At 41.3% G+C, this 19,451-nt stretch overlaps 1 protein-coding gene across 5 annotated transcripts; it reads left to right on the top strand.

Moving 5' to 3' along the window:
- Window positions 1–1,157: 1,157 nt before the first annotated feature.
- ccdc13 (coiled-coil domain containing 13) lies at window positions 1,158–12,395 on the top strand. Of its 5 annotated transcripts, none has more exons than XM_048240591.1 (16): window positions 1,158–1,809; window positions 2,096–2,322; window positions 2,641–2,789; window positions 2,928–3,070; window positions 3,450–3,530; window positions 3,658–3,771; window positions 4,177–4,281; window positions 4,527–4,682; window positions 4,979–5,155; window positions 5,578–5,784; window positions 6,356–6,435; window positions 6,727–6,801; window positions 8,179–8,325; window positions 8,427–8,587; window positions 8,994–9,099; window positions 11,400–12,395. In XM_048240591.1, exons 2-16 carry the CDS (start codon window positions 2,120–2,122, stop codon window positions 11,566–11,568), a joined length of 2,073 nt encoding a protein of 690 aa, XP_048096548.1. In that variant the 5' UTR covers window positions 1,158–1,809; window positions 2,096–2,119; the 3' UTR covers window positions 11,569–12,395. The 5 variants fall into 5 exon arrangements, with proteins under 5 accessions (XP_048096548.1, XP_048096555.1, XP_048096560.1 ...); XM_048240598.1 differs by having other exon boundaries at window positions 1,158–1,820; XM_048240603.1 differs by having other exon boundaries at window positions 1,158–2,322; window positions 6,359–6,435.
- The last annotated feature ends 7,056 nt before the right edge of the window (window positions 12,396–19,451 follow it).

Genomic DNA, 19,451 nt, shown 5'->3' with positions numbered 1-19,451 from the left:
GGAAACACTTTCAACACGCTTGCCTGTGGCGTGAAAAATAGGCATTAGGCATGAGGCCTGTTTCACACCAGGTGCGTGGCGTGAGCGTGTCCGTTTTTATTTCGGCTCCCATGTTAACAGGTTAGACCTTGCACACCGCCTGTGTGACGCACATCTCAGGCGCAGCTTGAGCCGTGCCGAAAACACGTGCATGCTAGGAATAGGACTCACGCCTATTTTTCACGCCACACAGCGTTTCGATTCAAAACAGTGAGAAAAAGTGACATTTTAATTAGCAGAAAGGCCGCCGCAGCACCGCATCAGACACGCTTCTGGTAAGCAAAGACATAGAAAACTCCACGCACCCGCCACGCAGAGACACGGCGTTCACGCCACGTTCCCGGTGTGAAACGGGCCTTAGGTAAGGAAAAGGATGTTTATTTTGGTTGATGCAGAAAGTGAAACATACTCTGGATTCAGTGGGGATGGTCTCAAATCTTAACCATACTGTTTCAAAGTACCTCCTACACTCTAATGCAAACAGGCTGCAACGTTTGGTTCTAGGCCTACTGTATAATAATTATAAATATCCTTGCCTGGGATGATAGGGTATAAGTATACTCTTTTGATCCAGTGAGGGAACTTTGGTCTCTGCATTTATCCATTTATCTGCATTAGTTTGTGAAACACACACAGCACACAGTGAGGTGAAACACACTAACCCGGAGCAATGAGCTGCCTGCTACAGCGGCGTTCAGGGAGCAGTGAGGTTAGGTGCCTTGCTCAAGTGCCATGGATGTGGGCATAGGAGAGCATTGCTCATCCACTTCCCACGCCCACATTTTTCCTACTGGGTCGGGGATCGAACCGGCAACCCTTTCATTACAAGCCCGAAGCACTACACAGTAGGCCACGACTGCCCCCATGGCCTACCCTATTTTACATTTGGTTAGTATTATAAGTATATATACTCTTTTGATCCCGTGAGGGAAATTTGGTCTCTGCAAATATCCCAATTTGTGAATTAGTGAAACACACTCAGCACACAGTAAACACACAGTGAGGTGAAGCACACACTAATCTTAACTTAATAATAAAGTGAGCTGCCTGCAACAACAGCAGCGCTCGGGGAGCAGTGAGGGGTTAGGTGCCTTGCTCAAGGGCACTTCAGCCGTGCCTACTGGTCGGGGTTCGAACCGGGGCAACCCTCCAGTTAGCAAAGCGCTAACCAGTAGGCCACGGCTGCCCCCATGGCATCATTCACACCTCAGGGAGTGCTTGTCTATCAGGTAGGGTACTGATGTCATGTCATAAGTATATTTAAAAAGTGATAGTCCTTGCAGGTGATTTCATTTCTGCATATAGGGAGAAGAGGATAGCCAAGTGACAAGCAGCCCTGTGGGATTTCATCTCAGTTACTATAATGTTGGATTTAAAACATTACATTTTACTATGACATGCTGTGGTCTATCCTTTAAAAAATCCTTGTTAGATCCATACCATGTGTTCTATTGACTGGAACAGGTCCAATCTCTTGCTCACTTGCAAAACAGAGGGTTGGGGTGAGTGCCACAGGCCTAGAGTTCACTTACAGTTTTATTTACCTATTAATTTATTCTAGTCGCCTTAAATGTCATTAAAACACTCATAAAACATATAGCCTGATTAACGGACAAATGTGTTGGGCAGAATTTCAGATCAGTCCAACAGAGGTCTCCAGCCTGCCTGGCTTGCAAAGCTCCAGCAGGGGGACACTGTCAGTGAGAGTTTGCTGTCATGGATACGACGTCTCTTGGGGTGATAAGTCAAAAACAAAGCCAGCTGAAAGTGGTGTGTTGTTGGTAATATCCTAATATAACTATGCGAGCTGTTTGGTTTGGGATATTCTGTGGAAAGGTCGAGGCATTTTTGTATAGTGTGTACATGTCATGCTCGGTCTAGAACTCGCTATAAGCATTAACGTTAAAGTTAACGTTTATTGTTTTTTTTATCTTCACTGTAGCTTGCCAGTTGCTAACCTAAGTTGTATGCTAACAGCAACTTTTATCGTCTGTCACTGGGATGTGTCACTTACCTGCTCAAAAATTAAATTAATTTTTTTAATTACATCATTGAGCTGGATCAGTAACGTTAACGGCCGATGGAGGGTGACCACGATGAAATTAAGGAGCACCTGAGGCTGCAGTTCCAAGCACTGCAGGACCAGCAAGAGAGACGACTCCAGCGAAGGCTTGAGAGGAAGAGGAAGGATACGGACAGTATAACAGCAGAGACTTTGCAAAACCAGGAGGAACTAAGTCTGACAGGACTGGGCACGGATCAAAATAACGACATTGACATAAGGTTGTTGAAATAGTACATTTAGAATTTTCGAACCTCTCCCGAAAGGCTTGGTTTTCTTTGTTAACTTGTTAGGCTTTCTTTAGCCCCGCATCTCAAAATTAAGAAGCTGACTTAGAATGTCCATGTCTGACTTGCTGTTCATGTCTGAATGCTACTCATAATGTCCTTCAAACTCAGATGTTAACAGAATTCAAATGTTTAATTTAATATTTGTATAAATATAATCAGTTTAAACATATAGCCTAGGCCTACTAGAAGTTAAGGGTTAATACCTTAATGTAAATACTAGCCTAATTTCATTTTGGGAAACTCTCACAGACTACTGCAGAATGAAAATGAACTAATGCAGAACCAGCTGAGAGAGTTCAAAGACGAAAATGGAAGACTACACAAATTATTAAATGAAAAAGACTTTGAAATACAGCACCTAAGAAAAAAGAGGGAGGAAGAGAGGCTTGCACTGGCAGGTAGGATTGGCATGTTGCACTTTAGGTTACAATGTTTTCACAAACAGTGCCTTATTATAATTGATCACAGGTTTAGATTAGTGTTGCCAAATACCTCATGAAGATGTGTGGTTTGTCTGTAATGTCCATCACCTGCAGGTACGTCTGGTTTGGCTGGTGATGCTGCGGCTACCAAGATTGTGGAGCTGTCAAAAAAAAACAGAGCACTTACAGTTGAAATTGAGCGAGAAAAAGCAAAGGCAAAGCAAATCAATAACCGAGTCAAGGAGCTGGAGAAGGAGGTGACTGTAGTTATCTATCTTAAAGGAGAGTTCTGGCTTTTTTTTTACATAGCCTACATCTCTGTTTCTCTAGGTCATCGAGTACTGTCGATACGAAATAAATGACATAAATAAATAAATAAATTGGTGCTACCTAGTTCGAGTTGCTGCAGCCAACTGCCAGGGGGGCATGATTTTTGGCTGGCTGCAGCAACTCGAGCTAGCAGGTAGCACCGATTTTATTTCCTAATCCTCAGTACTCGTGACCTCGAGAAATGGAGATCTATGAGAAAAATCGAGAATATACTGCCATTTTATATATTCCATAATTTGTTATAAGGAATACCTAGCAAGAACTCAAGTCATTTACAGTACCATGATAACCCCCACCCCCATACAGTTGCAGGCTACAACTGTAAATGTACCTCAGATCAAGACAAATAAAAGTAATATGTCAAGAACTACAGAGGACGCCCAAGAGGTAATGCATTTGACACTAAATGATGCTGAATAAATGTGTAGCCTGAAAAACATCAGTCTGAATAAATGTGTACCCAGAATTTTGTTCATATACTGTATACTTTTTATGTAAATTTCTGTCCAAATAGGCCAACCCAATAGTGAGGTCTTTACAAGACAAGCTGTCAGCTGCCCAGTTGAAAATGACTGAATATCGAAATCAGATCCAAGCTGCCAAACAAGATCTGAAAGTAGCCCAAAAGGTTTGTGTTTTTAATCTTTTGAAGTCACAACTTAAATGATATGTTAATTTGGAACACAATTGAGTTGTGCTATTGTACCAGACCACTCCATCCATTCACATTTTAGCCAAGTGGGTATTGGAGCCACTACTGGATACAGGTGTGAATACTGTATTAATTTCAGTCTGTGTGGCAAGATGCATTCATCACATGTACTGTACAAGGTTTTGTCAATAAATAGACTTTCATTCATGAACATAATTCCTGGCCAGTAATGTGAAGTATGCTTTTCTACATTTTAATTATACTCACTACTAGTGGTAGTGACCACTAGTAGTGGTACCTGCATTAAAAAGGTGTGTGCGATGCACTGTGCATCAAACTGTGAAGGTCGGCGTTTTCTGTCATTCTCTCCTGGAAGTGCAGGTTTTAAGCAGTGAGGTGGGTGAAGATGTGAACATCCAGCAGTTGCTTAGCAGCCAAAGTAGCTGGAGAGGACGTGCTCAACAGATACTGGCCTTGCAAAACAAAGTAAGTCTGTGCTAGTCTGTACTTGACGGATTCAGTGTCAAATGTATATGTTTTTTCCAGTATTTTGTATCACTGACGCACAAGAAAGAACCATGGACTAGCAGGTGTCTTCTATTGCCACACTTTTATACCCCCCTACACACACACACACACACTCACAATAAATGTGCATCACCACACTGGCGTACAAACCGCAGACGTGTGATTGGAGTAAATGAGATGTGTAACTCTAACTGACCTGGTAGGTACGGGATCTGGAGCAGCAACTGGGCCTGAGGAAGCAGTTGGGAACCCTGACCCTGGAGGAGGAGATGTTGGGCCTCAGGGGCCACCAGGGGGTGCTAGAGAAAAACTTCAGCCACATCCGCTCCATGGAGAAAGAGAGAAAGGAAACGTTGGAGGTACAGCTGTGATTTGCGATTTGCTCTCTTGCAAAATGTAAGAGAGCGGAAATTGTAATGAAAGAGTGTAGGTTTGGACAGTGTTTAATGGTGAAGCATGAAGCCATACAAATTATTATCTCATGCTTGAAACAAAAAGAAAAATATGTAAAAGAGTCAAGTTGAGGAGCAGCAATCCAGTGGTTGATCTATTTGTTGGCTTGGCTCAAAATAAATGTTGAAATAAGTACAAAAAATAGTTGTACCATCAAATGGGTCAATGTGTTCCAGCTGTTTGTTACATGTGGTCTTGGCAGCGAATCACTGAGGACTACGCAGTGCTTCTCCGAGACCAAGATGACGTGAAGAAGAAGCTGGAGGCCTCGAGAGCCAGAAACCGTGTACTCAGCGTGGAGGTGAAGACGCTCAAAAACCAGATCTCCACCCTGGTGGAAAAAGGAAAACACGACGATGAACTAGTGGATGCATTATTGGTAAGAAACTATGGCGAGAATTGGGTACGCCGTAGTGATTTTGTGGAATGTGTGCTGCCAGACGTCTGTGCTGTGTAGGTTTATTTTAGAGACAAGCAATGCTTTTGAAAGCCTATGGCTCTCAAAGGGTATATTTTCTCATTTTACCCATCAAAGACATTCATAGCACATTTTGCACGGTATGATCATGGACCATTCAAATGATTGCACTGTCCTGCAATCAAGGCAGATTTTTTGGGAGAGGAAGAAATCCACACTTTAAACACTTTAAATTAGACTCCGTGATTGAAGATATGTCTTGATTAAGATCCAACAACCCCTTCCCTCTCTCTCTCTCTCTCTCTCTCTCTCTCTCTCTCTCTCTCTCTCTCTCTCTCTCTCTCTCTCTTTCCCTCTCTTTCTCTCTATCTCCCCCCTGACAGAAGCAGCAGGCACATCTGCAGGCGGTGCTGGGCCGCCTGAGCCAGCAGGATGAGCAGCACGCGGAGGCCCAGCAGAGCCTGGGGAAGCAGCTGCACACTGAGGCCCAGAGACACGGCTCCCTGGTGCAGCAGCTGCAGCATATGGTCGCTGAGAGGGAGACCAAAGTCAAGGAGCTGGAGCTGGAGATCCGGAAACTGGCCCTAAAGGTGAGAGCATGTCATGTTCAGATCTTCCATACTCCCGGACCCCCCCACTCCAATACTAGCCATAAATAACCATCGCAATGTTTTTTCCTCCATACTGACCATACAATTGAGACAATATCATGTTCATGTCATCACAGATTTGTGTTATTATTATTATTATTATCATTATTTATTTGTTTTGTGGGCATGAAACATCAGATACTAGGGGTAGGAATCACAGTGTAATTATGTCAATCGATACTGAAACACAAATAATAATGATATTATCAGCAATTTTACAAGGCATTCCAAAAGATTTATGATATATCACAATATCTGTGTAAATGAGGAAGAAGAGGGCAAAAAGATGGAATGATGTATTGACAGGGTGACTGTGTAGAGGAGTATCCTCAGTAATAACAAAGTGTCAGAATGAATGGTAAGTCAAAATGGTAGTAAAAAATATCTATATTTAGCACCAACGTATCGCAGAAAGAAGTTATTCAATATATTGCAAAATCAATATTTTGTCCTACAGTACACCTAGCAGAGACAGTGACAAAGCTAAAAGCCTTTTTTCCTCATTGTGTAGCAGAAAGGAGACGTGAATTCAGAGCTAAAGGCTGCTGTTTCATCAAGAGGAGAGGGTGTTCACAGATCAACGTCAGCACGGTATGTGAGTGGATTCACTTGAGAAGTACAAGTTGTTGTTACACAGACCTTGACAGCAGGTTTGAAAGTGCTTCAAACTATCTTACCTCCTCAGTTGTCAAGAGTGTAAAAAGTGTGAGTTTATAGGTGTGATTGAGATAAGGTTGTTCAGTCTCTACGGCACTAACATCAGTAGTACAGATCAGCTGAAATTGTGTTCAAAAGCCTGGAAAATAGAGTTGCATCAATGACATGGTGTTTCAGATTCCGTGTTTAAAGTAGCCTTTTCCCCTAATGTTTGTACTTCTGCAGCTCTTTCTCCACACTTGGGCATAAACTGGTTGAATCTGCTGCTAGTCTACCAACAGGTGGCAGTGCTGACATGAGGTTAGTGACAATGTTGCAGTTATTCCCTTCCACACTTTGTATGCCATACAAGTGAAGTGTCACTCAACAAGTAAATGGTACAATGTTAATGGTAATAGTAAAAGCGTATGACAGACTCTGTATTTTGTTCATTCTGATGGTAATTTTGATACCATAGATTTAATAGAGACCCAGTCAGACCAATAGTATGAAAAATCAGGAACAGAGTTTATTTACAATGATGCGCATCAAGGGAGAGACAGCATGACTTCACCTAAAGATCCATCAGCTGCTCTAACTAGACAAGGAAATAGTTAGGGTTTAAGTATCCTTCCAGGCTGACGGGAGATGGCGTTGGTCATCCCATCTCACGTGGACTACACTGAATCAGACTCTGATTAGTGGCAACCTGGCAATCCGGAACAGATAGCTACTGACGCAGCCATGCAGAACAGTGAAACACTGCAAAGTCATAATATTCCTGCTTATCTCTAAATACAGACACACACAGATATACACAGGGACAGTACAGATATCATACAGTCATTACATAGAATCATACTTTTAGTATCAAAGTGACCTACTAATGAGAAATGCAGAACATTAAACCACATATTAGAATATTGGGTATAATGCAGAACATTAAACCATATATTGGAATATTGGACATAATGTTCTATTCCACTTTCTCTCAATTCACATTCATAGACACAGACCGTTTTGATATTAATGGACATTTCATTTCAATAATATCCATGGGCTCCACTATTACTCTAATCGTCCAGCAAGCACCATGTTTCAAATAAATGCTGTTCAGGGGCCTCAGGTCATACAAAAATGATGAAAAACCTTTTCTGACAGACTTTGATAACTCTTTATTTTTAATTTGCACTATTTTGCTCATTTTTAATTTCCCTGCAACAACAAAGAAGTTGATATGCCATGCTATTTTGAGAACTCTGAGAGCAGAACAAAGTTTCAGAACTGAAAGCAACTACTGCATCATCGACAATCTTCGAGAATGAATAGCCACATCATACAGTCCCTAAGGTTTCAAACGCAGAATCGTGTTTTGCAGTAGTGCTCTACAATACAAGTCTTGCTGTCAAATAAATCGCCAATGTCCAGTAAAGGACAGACTAAGATCAAGTCGAGACGGCCATGACACTGAGCAGAGCTGACAGGAAGGAGACTTCAGTGTCCTGCAGGGCTTCTCTTTGGAGGAGTCAGTCACAGCAGTCACATAAGGCCAAGGAACAAAACTCAAGCAATTAAGCAGAAGCTCAGTCAGGATCAGTAGGTGACATTGGCATTGACATTGACTTGTGTTGGCTTTAAATGACTTTAGTTCCACACTCTAATGTCATTCTGCGTTAATTTGATTTTCTTTCTCCTAAGAGAATCACAAGCTCCCAACCACTGTCCCGACTGCTCTTCCAGGATCAGATCCTTACAGGCCCAGTGTACAGAATACAAGGCACTCAGCCAAGCGGCTGGTGTGGAAAGAGACAGGCTTTTGGAGCTCGCCAAGGTGCAGCAGAACAGGTAGGAAAGGCGTGGGTGGCACATGAGGAGATAGTGAAACTGCTGTGGGCATGGCAGCGATGTGTGGGCAGGGGCTCAGCGCTCTCTCTCTCCGGTGCCAGAGAGGAGGAGGTGACGCAGAGGTGTGCGGAGGTGGAGCAGAAGCTCCGTGAGGAGCGCCGGCGGGCCGTGCTCCTGGAGCAGCAGCTGGAGAAGAGCCGGCTCCTTGATCTGGGGAGAAGCGCCGCCAGCCAGCAGAAGACCCCCAGCAAGGGCCGCAACAGTGAGTGATGGCACTGGGACTGGAGGAGTTCTGTCAAGGCTGTGCTGCAGAATGTGTGTTTGTGTGTGTGTGTGTTTGTATGTAGATGTGTGTCTGTGTGTCTGTGTGGGTGGGTTCATTCGGCCTTGTTAGAGCTATACCCTGGAATCCACCGTGATGTAATTTGCCTTTTATGTTTATATGTCATAAATTGAGTTTCTGCTCTTTTGTAATGCCACTGATATCCTGTACACTCATCTCAAATAATAATTTGTATATCCTCCCTTTTATGTTTCTAGTAATCGGGCAGTCTCCCACATAGATGTGTATGCCAGTTAATAAAGCTTGTATTACTATTCAATTACTTTATTAACTCATACAAGAGTTTTATAATGAAAATGTGTCTGATGTCCTTGTCTTGACCCAGGTCTTTCCTCAAGCAGTATAGGCCTACCAGACAGACAAGACAACCACTCCCCCAGAAGTGCTGCAAACTTCAGCCAGGAGGTCCAAGTCAATGAGCTAACCATACAGTACGTCACCCTAGCTGTCTTTAATTACACATGTCTGTTGGAACCGCAGGCTGAAAAAAACAATGACTGGATGTCAGCCTGGCTGAATGTTGGAAAGAAAGAAGTTTATGATTCACATGGGAGAATGAGCTTTTAATCCTGGTCAATTTAGTATCTCTGCTATGTTTTACATTTATTTGCAGATTTACAGACTTTAAGTGAACTGGAAGTGAAACTTTAAGTGAAGTGGGCTTCTTATCCATGCTTTTTAAAATGACTGTGAGAAGAGCTTGAGAAAGCTACTGTAACATTAGAAATTCTTCAGTAAGGGGTTCTTTAGTTTAGGGCAGTGGTTTTCAAAGTGGGGGCCGCGAGCGGGTGCCAGGGGGGCCTCAAGCAAGTTGGAAGGAAAAATAAAAGAAACAAATAAATACATTTGAAAAATGTAAAATATACCTATTACTATGAGGGTTGTTATACAATGCCATTAGAATAATTTGTCGCATATCTGAACATTATATTTTTTATGATAATGACTGGGAATAATAGTAAAGTGATAGCTCTCATATAGCAGAAAGCCCCAAATGCAATTTTTACACACTGTGTGCTCCATCGCGAAGTGCTTGTGGCTAAAATAATTATTAGGATTAGCTTAATGTATTTTTACATTTGCCGTAGTATTGTTGATGGGTTTAATAACACATCAAGGGGGTCCTTGGCCAGAACCTAGTGGTATTTGGGGGGCCTTGTCGTGGAAAAGTTTGGGAACCCCTGGTTTAGGGAAATGGAGTATGGAGATTGGAATATTTATTATTTTGTTTTGGCAGTAAATATGCATCTAAAATATGTATTTTCTGCACTGAGCATGTTGGAGCAGGATTAGTTGGTATCATGGGTAACTCCAATTGAATCTAGATTTCATTATAACCAGTGCTACTCACTCCTGGAAATGACCATGTTGTTTTGTAGCTGTTGCTGTCTGCAGGCTGTCACTTACTAATTACTTGCTAAAATGGGATGTGGTTGCACCTTTGCCATGTAATTAACTGTTCTCTTTGATGCCTAATTGGTTTCTTTCAATTCTGGAATGGCATTCTGCTACTATTTGATTTACAGCTGGATCAATATATTACAAAAACTTTGGCTTAGGATAAAATAGCTCCTCTAAGTCTTTTAATTTGATTAGCACACATGAGTCTACAGATGTTCTCGTTAGATGTGGCTGTGGCGGGGAACGATTCTCCATTCCAGCATTAGACTTTGTGGACTTTCATTCATTTAGCAGACACTTTTATCTAAAGCAGCTTACAACAGTGAGGAATAACTTTCAAGCTACACTGCAGAGGAGACCATAGTTATTAGGTAATAGTTAATACCACAACAACAATGTGTGAATGGTTTGACAGAGGGAGATTACCCTCTAGATTACCCAGCACTAGTGTCCAAAGAGGGGAATGCTCCTGTTCTAAGCCCTAACCACCATGTCATAAATAAATTGTAAACCCTGTGGATAACACCTAATTAAAGTGATTGCAGTGTAAGTACGCGGAAGATAACCAGAGCAACCAAATGATCGTAAGTGCCTTCTGAAGTCTGTGAAGCCTATACATCTGTTAGAACATACAGGTAGAACTGATATTCCAAAATACCCACGACAGAAAATACATATTTGAGATGCGCATTAACTGCCAAGAAAATCATAGACTCCAATAAGGCATTGCTGCAACCAAAATATAGTTAAGATGTAGCGTTTACTGGAAGGAAGGGTTGGGGAAATCCAAAACCATTTTTCATACACTCTTAAAACGAATGTGTTGTAAACAACACAAACTGTGTTGTCCTTTTCTGGGCATAGAGATGTGTTAAAAACAACGCAACATAAACAGCGAACACACATTTATTTAAAGATTGTAACTAATATTGGGTGTATTTATACGAGGCTTAACGTCTTTGCCCTATATTCAATGCAAAATTGTTGGACAATGAATGCAAAATGAATACAATCTCATGTTGTGTCAATCACGTTTGCACACAGACTTTTATCAGTCGTAAAACTTTTCAGAAATGCTTGTGAAATTCCCTTTTTTTTTATCATTATTACCGGTATTATTATTTTTATTATTTTTAGGGCAAAGTCCTTTGCAATAGGTACTTAAGAATCAGACCAGTTAAAACCATAGGTTAAAATGAAATGGTCAGATGAATCTGGTATATTCCAACATTTGAGTCCAGTTAGTTGTCCTCACCCAGACGGACATGTTTGAGCTGCGGCCATGCTGTGAGTGAGTTAGTAAGTGACATGCTTTTGTGTGGGCCTGCAGGCTGGCCACTCAGCTGGAGGAGATGGAGTCCATGAGAGCCACGCTCAAGAGCACTCTGCAGGCCAAACAGGACGACCTGCAGCTCTACAACAACATGATGAGCCAAGTCAAGCAGGTGTTTCTGCAGGCCCTGCGACAGCACAAGCAAGACACAAGCCACGAAGGCTAGCGAAATGCTGCAGCAGTCCCTCCCAGTGGTAGGCCCTCTGAAGAGGCAGAGCAGAGCCTCACCACAGGACAGTGTCAGTAATGATGTATGGTATCTCTCTTCATGCCTGATTACATGAACTTAATTAACACAATAAGCATCCTCTCTGTCCCTGTGCAGAGATTGTGATTAAAAAACAATGGGTCTGCTACACAGGCAAGATTAGACTGGAAATGTCAGAGAGGGAAATGTCATTGAGATAGTTTGCAGGGGCCAGGCTGTCATGTCAGGGACTTCCATGGCTGTCAGGCCAGGAGAGAATGTCATGGGCTTTTTTGAAAATCAAAAACATTAAAAAAAAGGAAAAACCTGGAAGTCAGGTGCATAAGATTGTCAATGAACTGCAAGTTGAAAGCATGCGTTGTACACATTCACAACCACACACACAAACACACACACACACATATACAGAGAGAGAATGAGAGAACTTTTCACATAGATATATGAAGAAAATATGAAAAGAAAATGCAGTATTATACTGCTTTAATCGCTCGTATCTTCAGTTGAGATGTTCTGAACTGTACCAAATGTCATGTGATTAACCTGACATTTGGGGGTATGCCAAGTTTCATGGAATTTCAAATGTACACTTAAATTTAAATAAATGAATGTATGTGTACATTTAGAGGCTGTACACCCATCGGCCTGTAGATGATGGTGTTGAGCGCAGGGTTGCTGGTAGAGACTGATGAGGAGAGGAGCTACAAGGCAGGACTGTCTCACACACACACCAGGGATGCAAACAGCGTGTTTTTCGGCGCCTCCCGCTTTATTCACGTCAGTTTGGGTACAAAGAGGTTTTTTTTTTTTTTTAAAGGGGGTCTGATTATCAGGGATGCTTTCCGGCGACTCTTTTTTCACGTCAGCTACCGCAGGCTACCAGAGGAACCAGAGCAACGTTTCTCATGGGCCTGCTGGTTAATGTCCGGTGTTTCTGTCACTAAATCTGATCATATCTGATGATATTTGATCATGTAGCAAAGGAGTGGTAGCTTTTCTAAGCAGCTAAGAAAATATAGGCTTCACTCACTCCGTTAGGAGGCAACTTCCTCAGTTCGCGCTATCTTACCTCCGCTACTTCAGCTGGAAGTTTTAACACGCAACTGTGGACTTGATTAGTGTGTAAGCTTTCGTTCAGCTGACGCTGGTGCTGCCATCTGACTGTGATAATCCAGAACCGTACAATAATAAAATTATTCCGCCTATCAGTAACGAAGTATGAACTAGTCATAGACAGTAACCGACAAAAAATGTTTTTAATGTAGCCTAGGCCTAGTATCTAATGTTATGTGGGAATTGCAAGAAAATGAGTGAAAACAATTCCTTACTTTAACCACACAATTGTGTGTGTCGTTTATTAAACGGTAGGAAAACTGAATCAAAGACTGCGCTGTCCATCAACAAAAACAGCATGGAGTTAAAACGTAATTTAAAGTCCCAGACATTTAAAGGGACTGCGATCACTCAAGACATAGGCCTAAATCACAACTGAGTGATGAACGTGAAATGCTTTGAATAGCCTACAAAACACTGCATTTAGATCACAACTGCGTATAGAACCACGCTAATCTAGCTAATGGTGAATTACAATTTTTCTCGATCGTTTTGATACCTGTGTCAACTCTGAAATCACGCTCTCAAAACAGGTAACACCTGTGTCTGAACAAAAGCACAAAAGAACAAAATGACACATTTTGCTTGCAAAAGGCTGTTACTCTCTCAAAATACTTAAAACATGCAGCAAAAGCAAATCTTGCCATCAAACACTACAACTTGTTGGCAATTAAAAAACACTTTAATCAATCATTACACACTGGACAACAAAATGCAAAATCTAGTTCTCAAAATGAGCATTTTTGCTATGTCTGTTCCATTACTTTCTCATTTTTCTGGTATCAGAAAAAAACTGTGAAAAGACAAAATGTAGCCTACTGAATAAAAAAATAATTTATTCATTCCTCCCAAGATGTAACTGCCATTGACATGTAAGACATACAGTAAATACCTAGCAAGATACAGTAAATTGTATTGAACTACAACTTTTTCATCGAAATAGACCTACAGTAAACACCTTTTGTACTGTTTTCTTCACCAAATAGGCAATACAGTACTTTGTCTAAATGCGCATTAGATCCATACATGTATATAGCAACACAGAACAGACATCTCTTATGCATAATGAATGATTGCTGATTGAAGAACTGTGCAAAGGAGTTTCACACAGGTGTATCAGAGATTCAGACTTATGCAAGGAATCTATACCACCTGTGAAAAGATGTTTTCCTTTTGTTTAGCACGGGAAAACCAATAGAGTTTGGGGCTTTTGAATGACACCTGTGTTAACCTGAGAAATGTTTGAACCCAATGAAAATGTGTGAACACACTCGCAAGAGATGACTTCTGCTGTGTAAAGAAAGTAGTCATGAAGACCAAGTGGGTTCTAGTTTACTTAAGCTGGTAAAAGCAATCGAGAAAAACTGTAAGTGTATAGCATTCACATGTAAAGCAAACTTCTACTGCAAGAGTTTCAACCATGTTAAATTCGAAAGCATCTAGCTATTGACAGGAGTTTTTTTTTTTTTTTGGGGGCAAACTGTGTAACCTACCTGATTCCACAGTCAATGTTTAGTATTTGTGTTACGGTCATGTTACTGGTACTCTTTTTTCACCACACTTGTGTTTGCATCCCTGCCACACACACACACATAAACACACACGCGCGCACACACATGCACGCATACACACACAGGCACACACATTCACACACACACACACACACAAGCATGCACACACACAGACACACACAAACACACATATAAACACACATACATACAGGCACGCACACACAGACAGACAAACACACATATAAACACACATACATACAGGCACGCACACACACGCACACATACACACAGGCACACACGCAAGTACACACACACAGTCACGCACAGACAAGCATACACAAAAATTGTAAGAGTAGGGGATGGAGTTTCCCCATGCTGCCTTGTGTGTGATTTTATTCACGCTGCTAGGCAGCCTGGATTCCATGAACCCGATTTCCACCTTAACGAAGGAACCACGAAGTGGGGACAGCAAGACGATTATGACATCTATGTGACACACCGAAGCGGCTATGAGCTATGTACAGTCCAGATGCATTTGATAGACATTCGTAGTGCCCAATAAACGGCTCTGGGAATTCGTAAACCACGTCTCAAAAACGAGAAAATGAATGTGTAGTTCCCAGGCTAGGATGGAGTAGACAATGGAGACAAATTGACACGCATGAATTATTTTTGCAGAGAGAATGTACAGGACTGGGCAGCGGCCATATTTTGTATATATTTGTGTATTTTGCTCTGCGGTACATCTAGTTGTATGTTAGTGTTAATGTCTAAATTTACCAGCACACAATTGGGATAAAAGTGTGAAAATACAGTTTGTTGATAACATTTGTTGTCAGTCATTTTCATCCTCAAATGTATGTTTTATTTGAAAACACCACTTGAAAAGATCATATGACAACACATATAAATAAATAAAAAGTACAGAATATGATGATGCAACCAACATGATGTTAAGTCATCCTTCTACTTATTATGACCACAGCGAAGCGAAGAGTTTTTTTTCTTCAGTCATATTGTTTCAACGATTCCCGGGACACTGAAAGACCGGGATGCACGAAACTTGTTGGGCATGTAGCCCATTGTTCCATATGCAGAGAAACACACATATACACAAAAGCAAAAACACACATGCACACACTCATTTACATACACAAAAGTTGGGGATGGAGTAGGAGATGGAGACAAATTGACAAGCGTGATTTATTTTTGCAGAGGGAAAAATGCAAAGGACTGAGCGGCAGTCATATTTTGTACTGCTTTGCGGTACATCTAGTTTGTATTTAACCTTATACTGATGGCGAAAAACTACACCTGTTTTAGATGTATACTCCAACATATATAGCCAACCATTGGAAGTAAACATATCTAAGAATTGTCAATGACCAGTTGCCATGAATTTATTTACTCCTGCAACTGATGTTGATTAAACAAAAACAAAAATAGGGATATTTCAAGAACATTTTATTTTAGAAACAAAGCGCTGACCCTGATTGTGAAACTACCCAAGTGGTAAATAAATGAATGTTTTTAATGTAAACACCAGCTCTAAAATGGACATAATCGACCAGTGAGACCTATTTCATTCAGTCCAAAGGTAAATATTGGCAGTCTGCCATGTAATAACATGAGAGCAAGTCCCACACCACCACCTTTCAAAAACTGTCACATGCAGGTATATACACATTGAATCTCTAGTGATGAGATGAAATCATCACTGACTTGTGAACCAGCTGTAGAGCAGGTTATCTGTGGACCTAAAATGCAGCAAAACTAAAGAATTCTGTACTCGGCCCCCGCATACCTCCCCCCCTGAGCCTTGGCAAATGTACCCAGTACATGAGCAGAGCCACCCCAGCTGCCTGGAGCCGGGTTCCCCTGCGCGCGCTGCCTAGCTGGATCGGTCGCTTCTTTCATACTCGCCTACACAAGAAATGTTCTTCCGACTTGGCAGCGGGGGCTTTCAGCAGTCGCCACTCCACCCTTCCCGCGCTGCTCCACTGCGCTTAATTTGAGCCTGTGGCTGAGGCACTGTGTAGAGCCTGAAATACGGCAGTATTTCTCCTTCCCAGAACCCCTGGGGGGACACTGGCAAGCCCCTAGGCTCCGGTGAGCGAAAAGTACCACAAGACAAAAATGTCACAAAGATGTCTTGGATATGATGGAAAATAGGCCTTTATGCGCCAGGAACTCAAAAAGCATCTTGTGTTTAACATGTCAAGGGCTGGTGACCATGTGGAATGGCTCGGTGTAGAGCGCAAAGTGACGAGCCGGAGAGGGTATAGGGAGGGGGCAGTGGCATGGCACTTCTACCAGCAGCCATTTGGCGCACACACGGTAAATCCATTCAAGAGGAGTCTAGTTTCCTCTTGCGGTTGATTGAGTAAACAGTTGTCACGCTGAATAAATGTTTTTGAATCCATCTTTGCTTCCCAGTGTCATTTGGATGTCTAAATTAGACCAACACCGTGTTTGAACACAAGTCCACTATGATGTCCAGCATTGTTTGTCTTTATGTGTCAATGTCTTGTGTGGAGCGCTTTGGATTGTACATTTTATGTATTTTTCCCCTTCCTCCTCTATAATGTAATGTATGTTATCTTATTATTTATTTATTTTACTTTGTTTTATTTTATTTATAGACCTAGACCTATAGTTTTTTTCTCTCTCTTTTTACATTTTGTTACTTCATTGTTTCTGTAATCTCGGCTTCATTGAAAATGAGGGCTTCCCTCAATGACCCTCCGAGAAAAAAATAAGGGTTGAATGAATGAATGTGTAAACAAATAATGTATTTTTGCTAAATTCTAGATTCATGTGTATTAACAACCATACATTTATAGTGTATTACTATTATATAGCAATTAGTTGTTATCTGAACTTAACTTCAGGAGCCAAGATTTCTAAAATATATAAAATGTTATTCTGTTCAAGAATTAGTGTATAAATGGATAGTTTTATTGTGTTTTTTAATATGTCCATTTTATCCAGACAGTTTTCGGTATCTGGTTCTGTATTCTCTTGCTACTGGTTGTGTTGGTTGCTGTAAGTCCTTTCTGTTATTGCTTAAGTGAAATATCACGAAAGTAAATGTTGACCATGTTATAACTTTGGCATAAGAACAACTGCACTAAGATCCACCAGGCTACATTTTATAATTACACTGCTGAGCCATGCAATCTCCCAGTGAGCCTTCTGGGGCACAAAATACACTTGTTTACAAAAGCATGCCTGATATTTCAATAATGTTGTTGCCTAAAGAAGTATGTGTATTTAAGTGAATTAATATATATTTTAATCCTGCCCTTTCACTGTCCACTGGGCTTAAGCAGTCTTCATTCCTTATGCATGAGTGTGCATGTATTCCCGGAGTAAGGGATATCATGAACTGTTTTACACGTGTTGCTTGTAAATTGGCTCGCATGGAGGATTCCAGAACACAAATATTGATGTCTCTCACTGACCTTCTGATTGACAGAGTAATTAGGGACTTTGTCAGATCCATATAAATTAAACTTTAACCATACAGATTAGTATTGTCTTCTGCTGCCTTGCTGCTCAGAAAGGTGAGGATTTATTCCAAAAATGCCTTGCAATAACCAAGCAGGCCAAACAGAAACTTGTGTAAACATAGCGTACGTAAACAGCCTCACCTATTTGTCATTCCAGGTTTGAATGAGTCCTTTCTCCATCCTTCTCCTCAGAGGTATTCCCTCGTTCTGGACCAATGCTTCCTCCAGACCATTGACTGTATCCAGGGACTTAAGTAAACAGGTCCTGCTGTGAAGGCAGAGGTTAAAGTGTGCCATGTGAGTTTGACGGAGTTGTGAAAATGTGTCGACCTGAAGTGCCGAGGGGTCTCAATGAGCTCATTCATCCCTCGGCTGAAAACCCTCTCATTTGCATGCAATGGAAAAAGCACAAACACGGCCGTTTATCTGCAAACGTGAGGCTCAGCTTGTTTATGATGGGCAGTAAAATATTTTATTTCAAACATGTGTGTCATAAAGCTGTGTCCTGTGCTCACTAACCAAACTTGAACTCTGGAAATTTTGTGCAATCGCTCTTGAATTCACTGATATCCGCTCTGATCTAAAGCCCATGAATCCCAGTTAAAGGAGCCCATGTGGCTTAACGGTCAGTGCCTTGTTAATCTCTTATCAATTTTATTCCCACTTTTGTATCATGGTTTTAGTATGAAAATGAGAGTAGCATTCATGGTGTAAAATGTAGAAAAATGTGGAGAGAACTGAACGCAAACCAGCCTTGAACTCACATACTGAATGTATGACTTTTGGTGTTATGCAATCAGTGGGCTGAGATACCAGCCAAATCTGACCATTGTACAGCAGTCTGGACACTTAAGGTTTTAATGGAACAACATGTGCATATCACTAGATGGCAGTATGTAGTAAATTCTATTTTCTCACTACAGCAAGGGATAAAGTAACAATGAAATTAGTTATTGCCATTATGGGGTATTTTTCCTTCAAATGCATTTTGATGGAATTCGGTGAAGGAAAGATGAATATACCTGTGGATCCCATAATCTCTCCAAGATGCGCACAGTGTCTGTTGTCTGCGAAACACTTGAGAGAAAAGCCTTCACAGCGGCATGACATGTCAACAAAAGAAGTCATTTAGCAAGCCACTTTGCAAGCTTTTATCAGTGTCAGCAGGGCAAGGCTTTTGCAGGCTTTAAGGTTTCTAGCTTCAGACCAAATATCCATAATGCTTTTTTAAGGAATGCCGAAGAATACACATGACAACATACATATGTATTCTGTGACCATCTCTGACAGGAAATCATTCTGTTTGTTCTTTTAGTGTTTCGATGCAGGTGTCATGTGCTGCAGGGTATCATTTTAATTTAGCAAGTACATCTTGTCACTTGCAGTATAGGTCTGTTGTTTTGTCAATATTGTTTCAGGACACACTTGTGATCTCATTGGATTTCTTTAGTGTTATTAATCCAAAATCAGCAACATGTCAGACCAAAGTGTCAGCTATTTATTGTGTCAGGCAAGATTCTGTTGTTATGACAGTGTGTCGTAGACTACTGGCCCTGCCAGTAGCAGTTTTCAGACCATGTTTGTGTGTTGGTGTGTGTGTGTGAAACCTGACTCATCATACAATACAAGTGTGTGTATGCAGGTCTCAGAGAGAGCACTCAGTGGGTAAGAGATAGAATCGAAGCCTGGAAGTTTGAATCATTGACTA

Source organism: Alosa alosa, chromosome 1 (assembly GCF_017589495.1).
Source record: "Alosa alosa isolate M-15738 ecotype Scorff River chromosome 1, AALO_Geno_1.1, whole genome shotgun sequence".
In the NCBI taxonomy this organism is placed as follows: Eukaryota; Metazoa; Chordata; class Actinopteri; order Clupeiformes; family Clupeidae; genus Alosa; species Alosa alosa.
Note: the sequence above shows the minus strand (reverse complement) of the source record. Positions and strands in the feature narration are given on the sequence as shown.

Excerpts from the sequence above, each read along its gene's own strand:
- ccdc13 (XM_048240591.1), top strand. The coding sequence starts at position 2,120 with ATGGAGGGTGACCACGATGAAATTAAGGAGCACCTGAGGCTGCAGTTC. Across the intron at positions 4,282-4,526 it reads TACTGGCCTTGCAAAACAAA|GTACGGGATCTGGAGCAGCA; the intron begins GTAAGTCTGTGC and ends CTGACCTGGTAG. Across the intron at positions 6,436-6,726 it reads CACAGATCAACGTCAGCACG|CTCTTTCTCCACACTTGGGC; the intron begins GTATGTGAGTGG and ends GTACTTCTGCAG.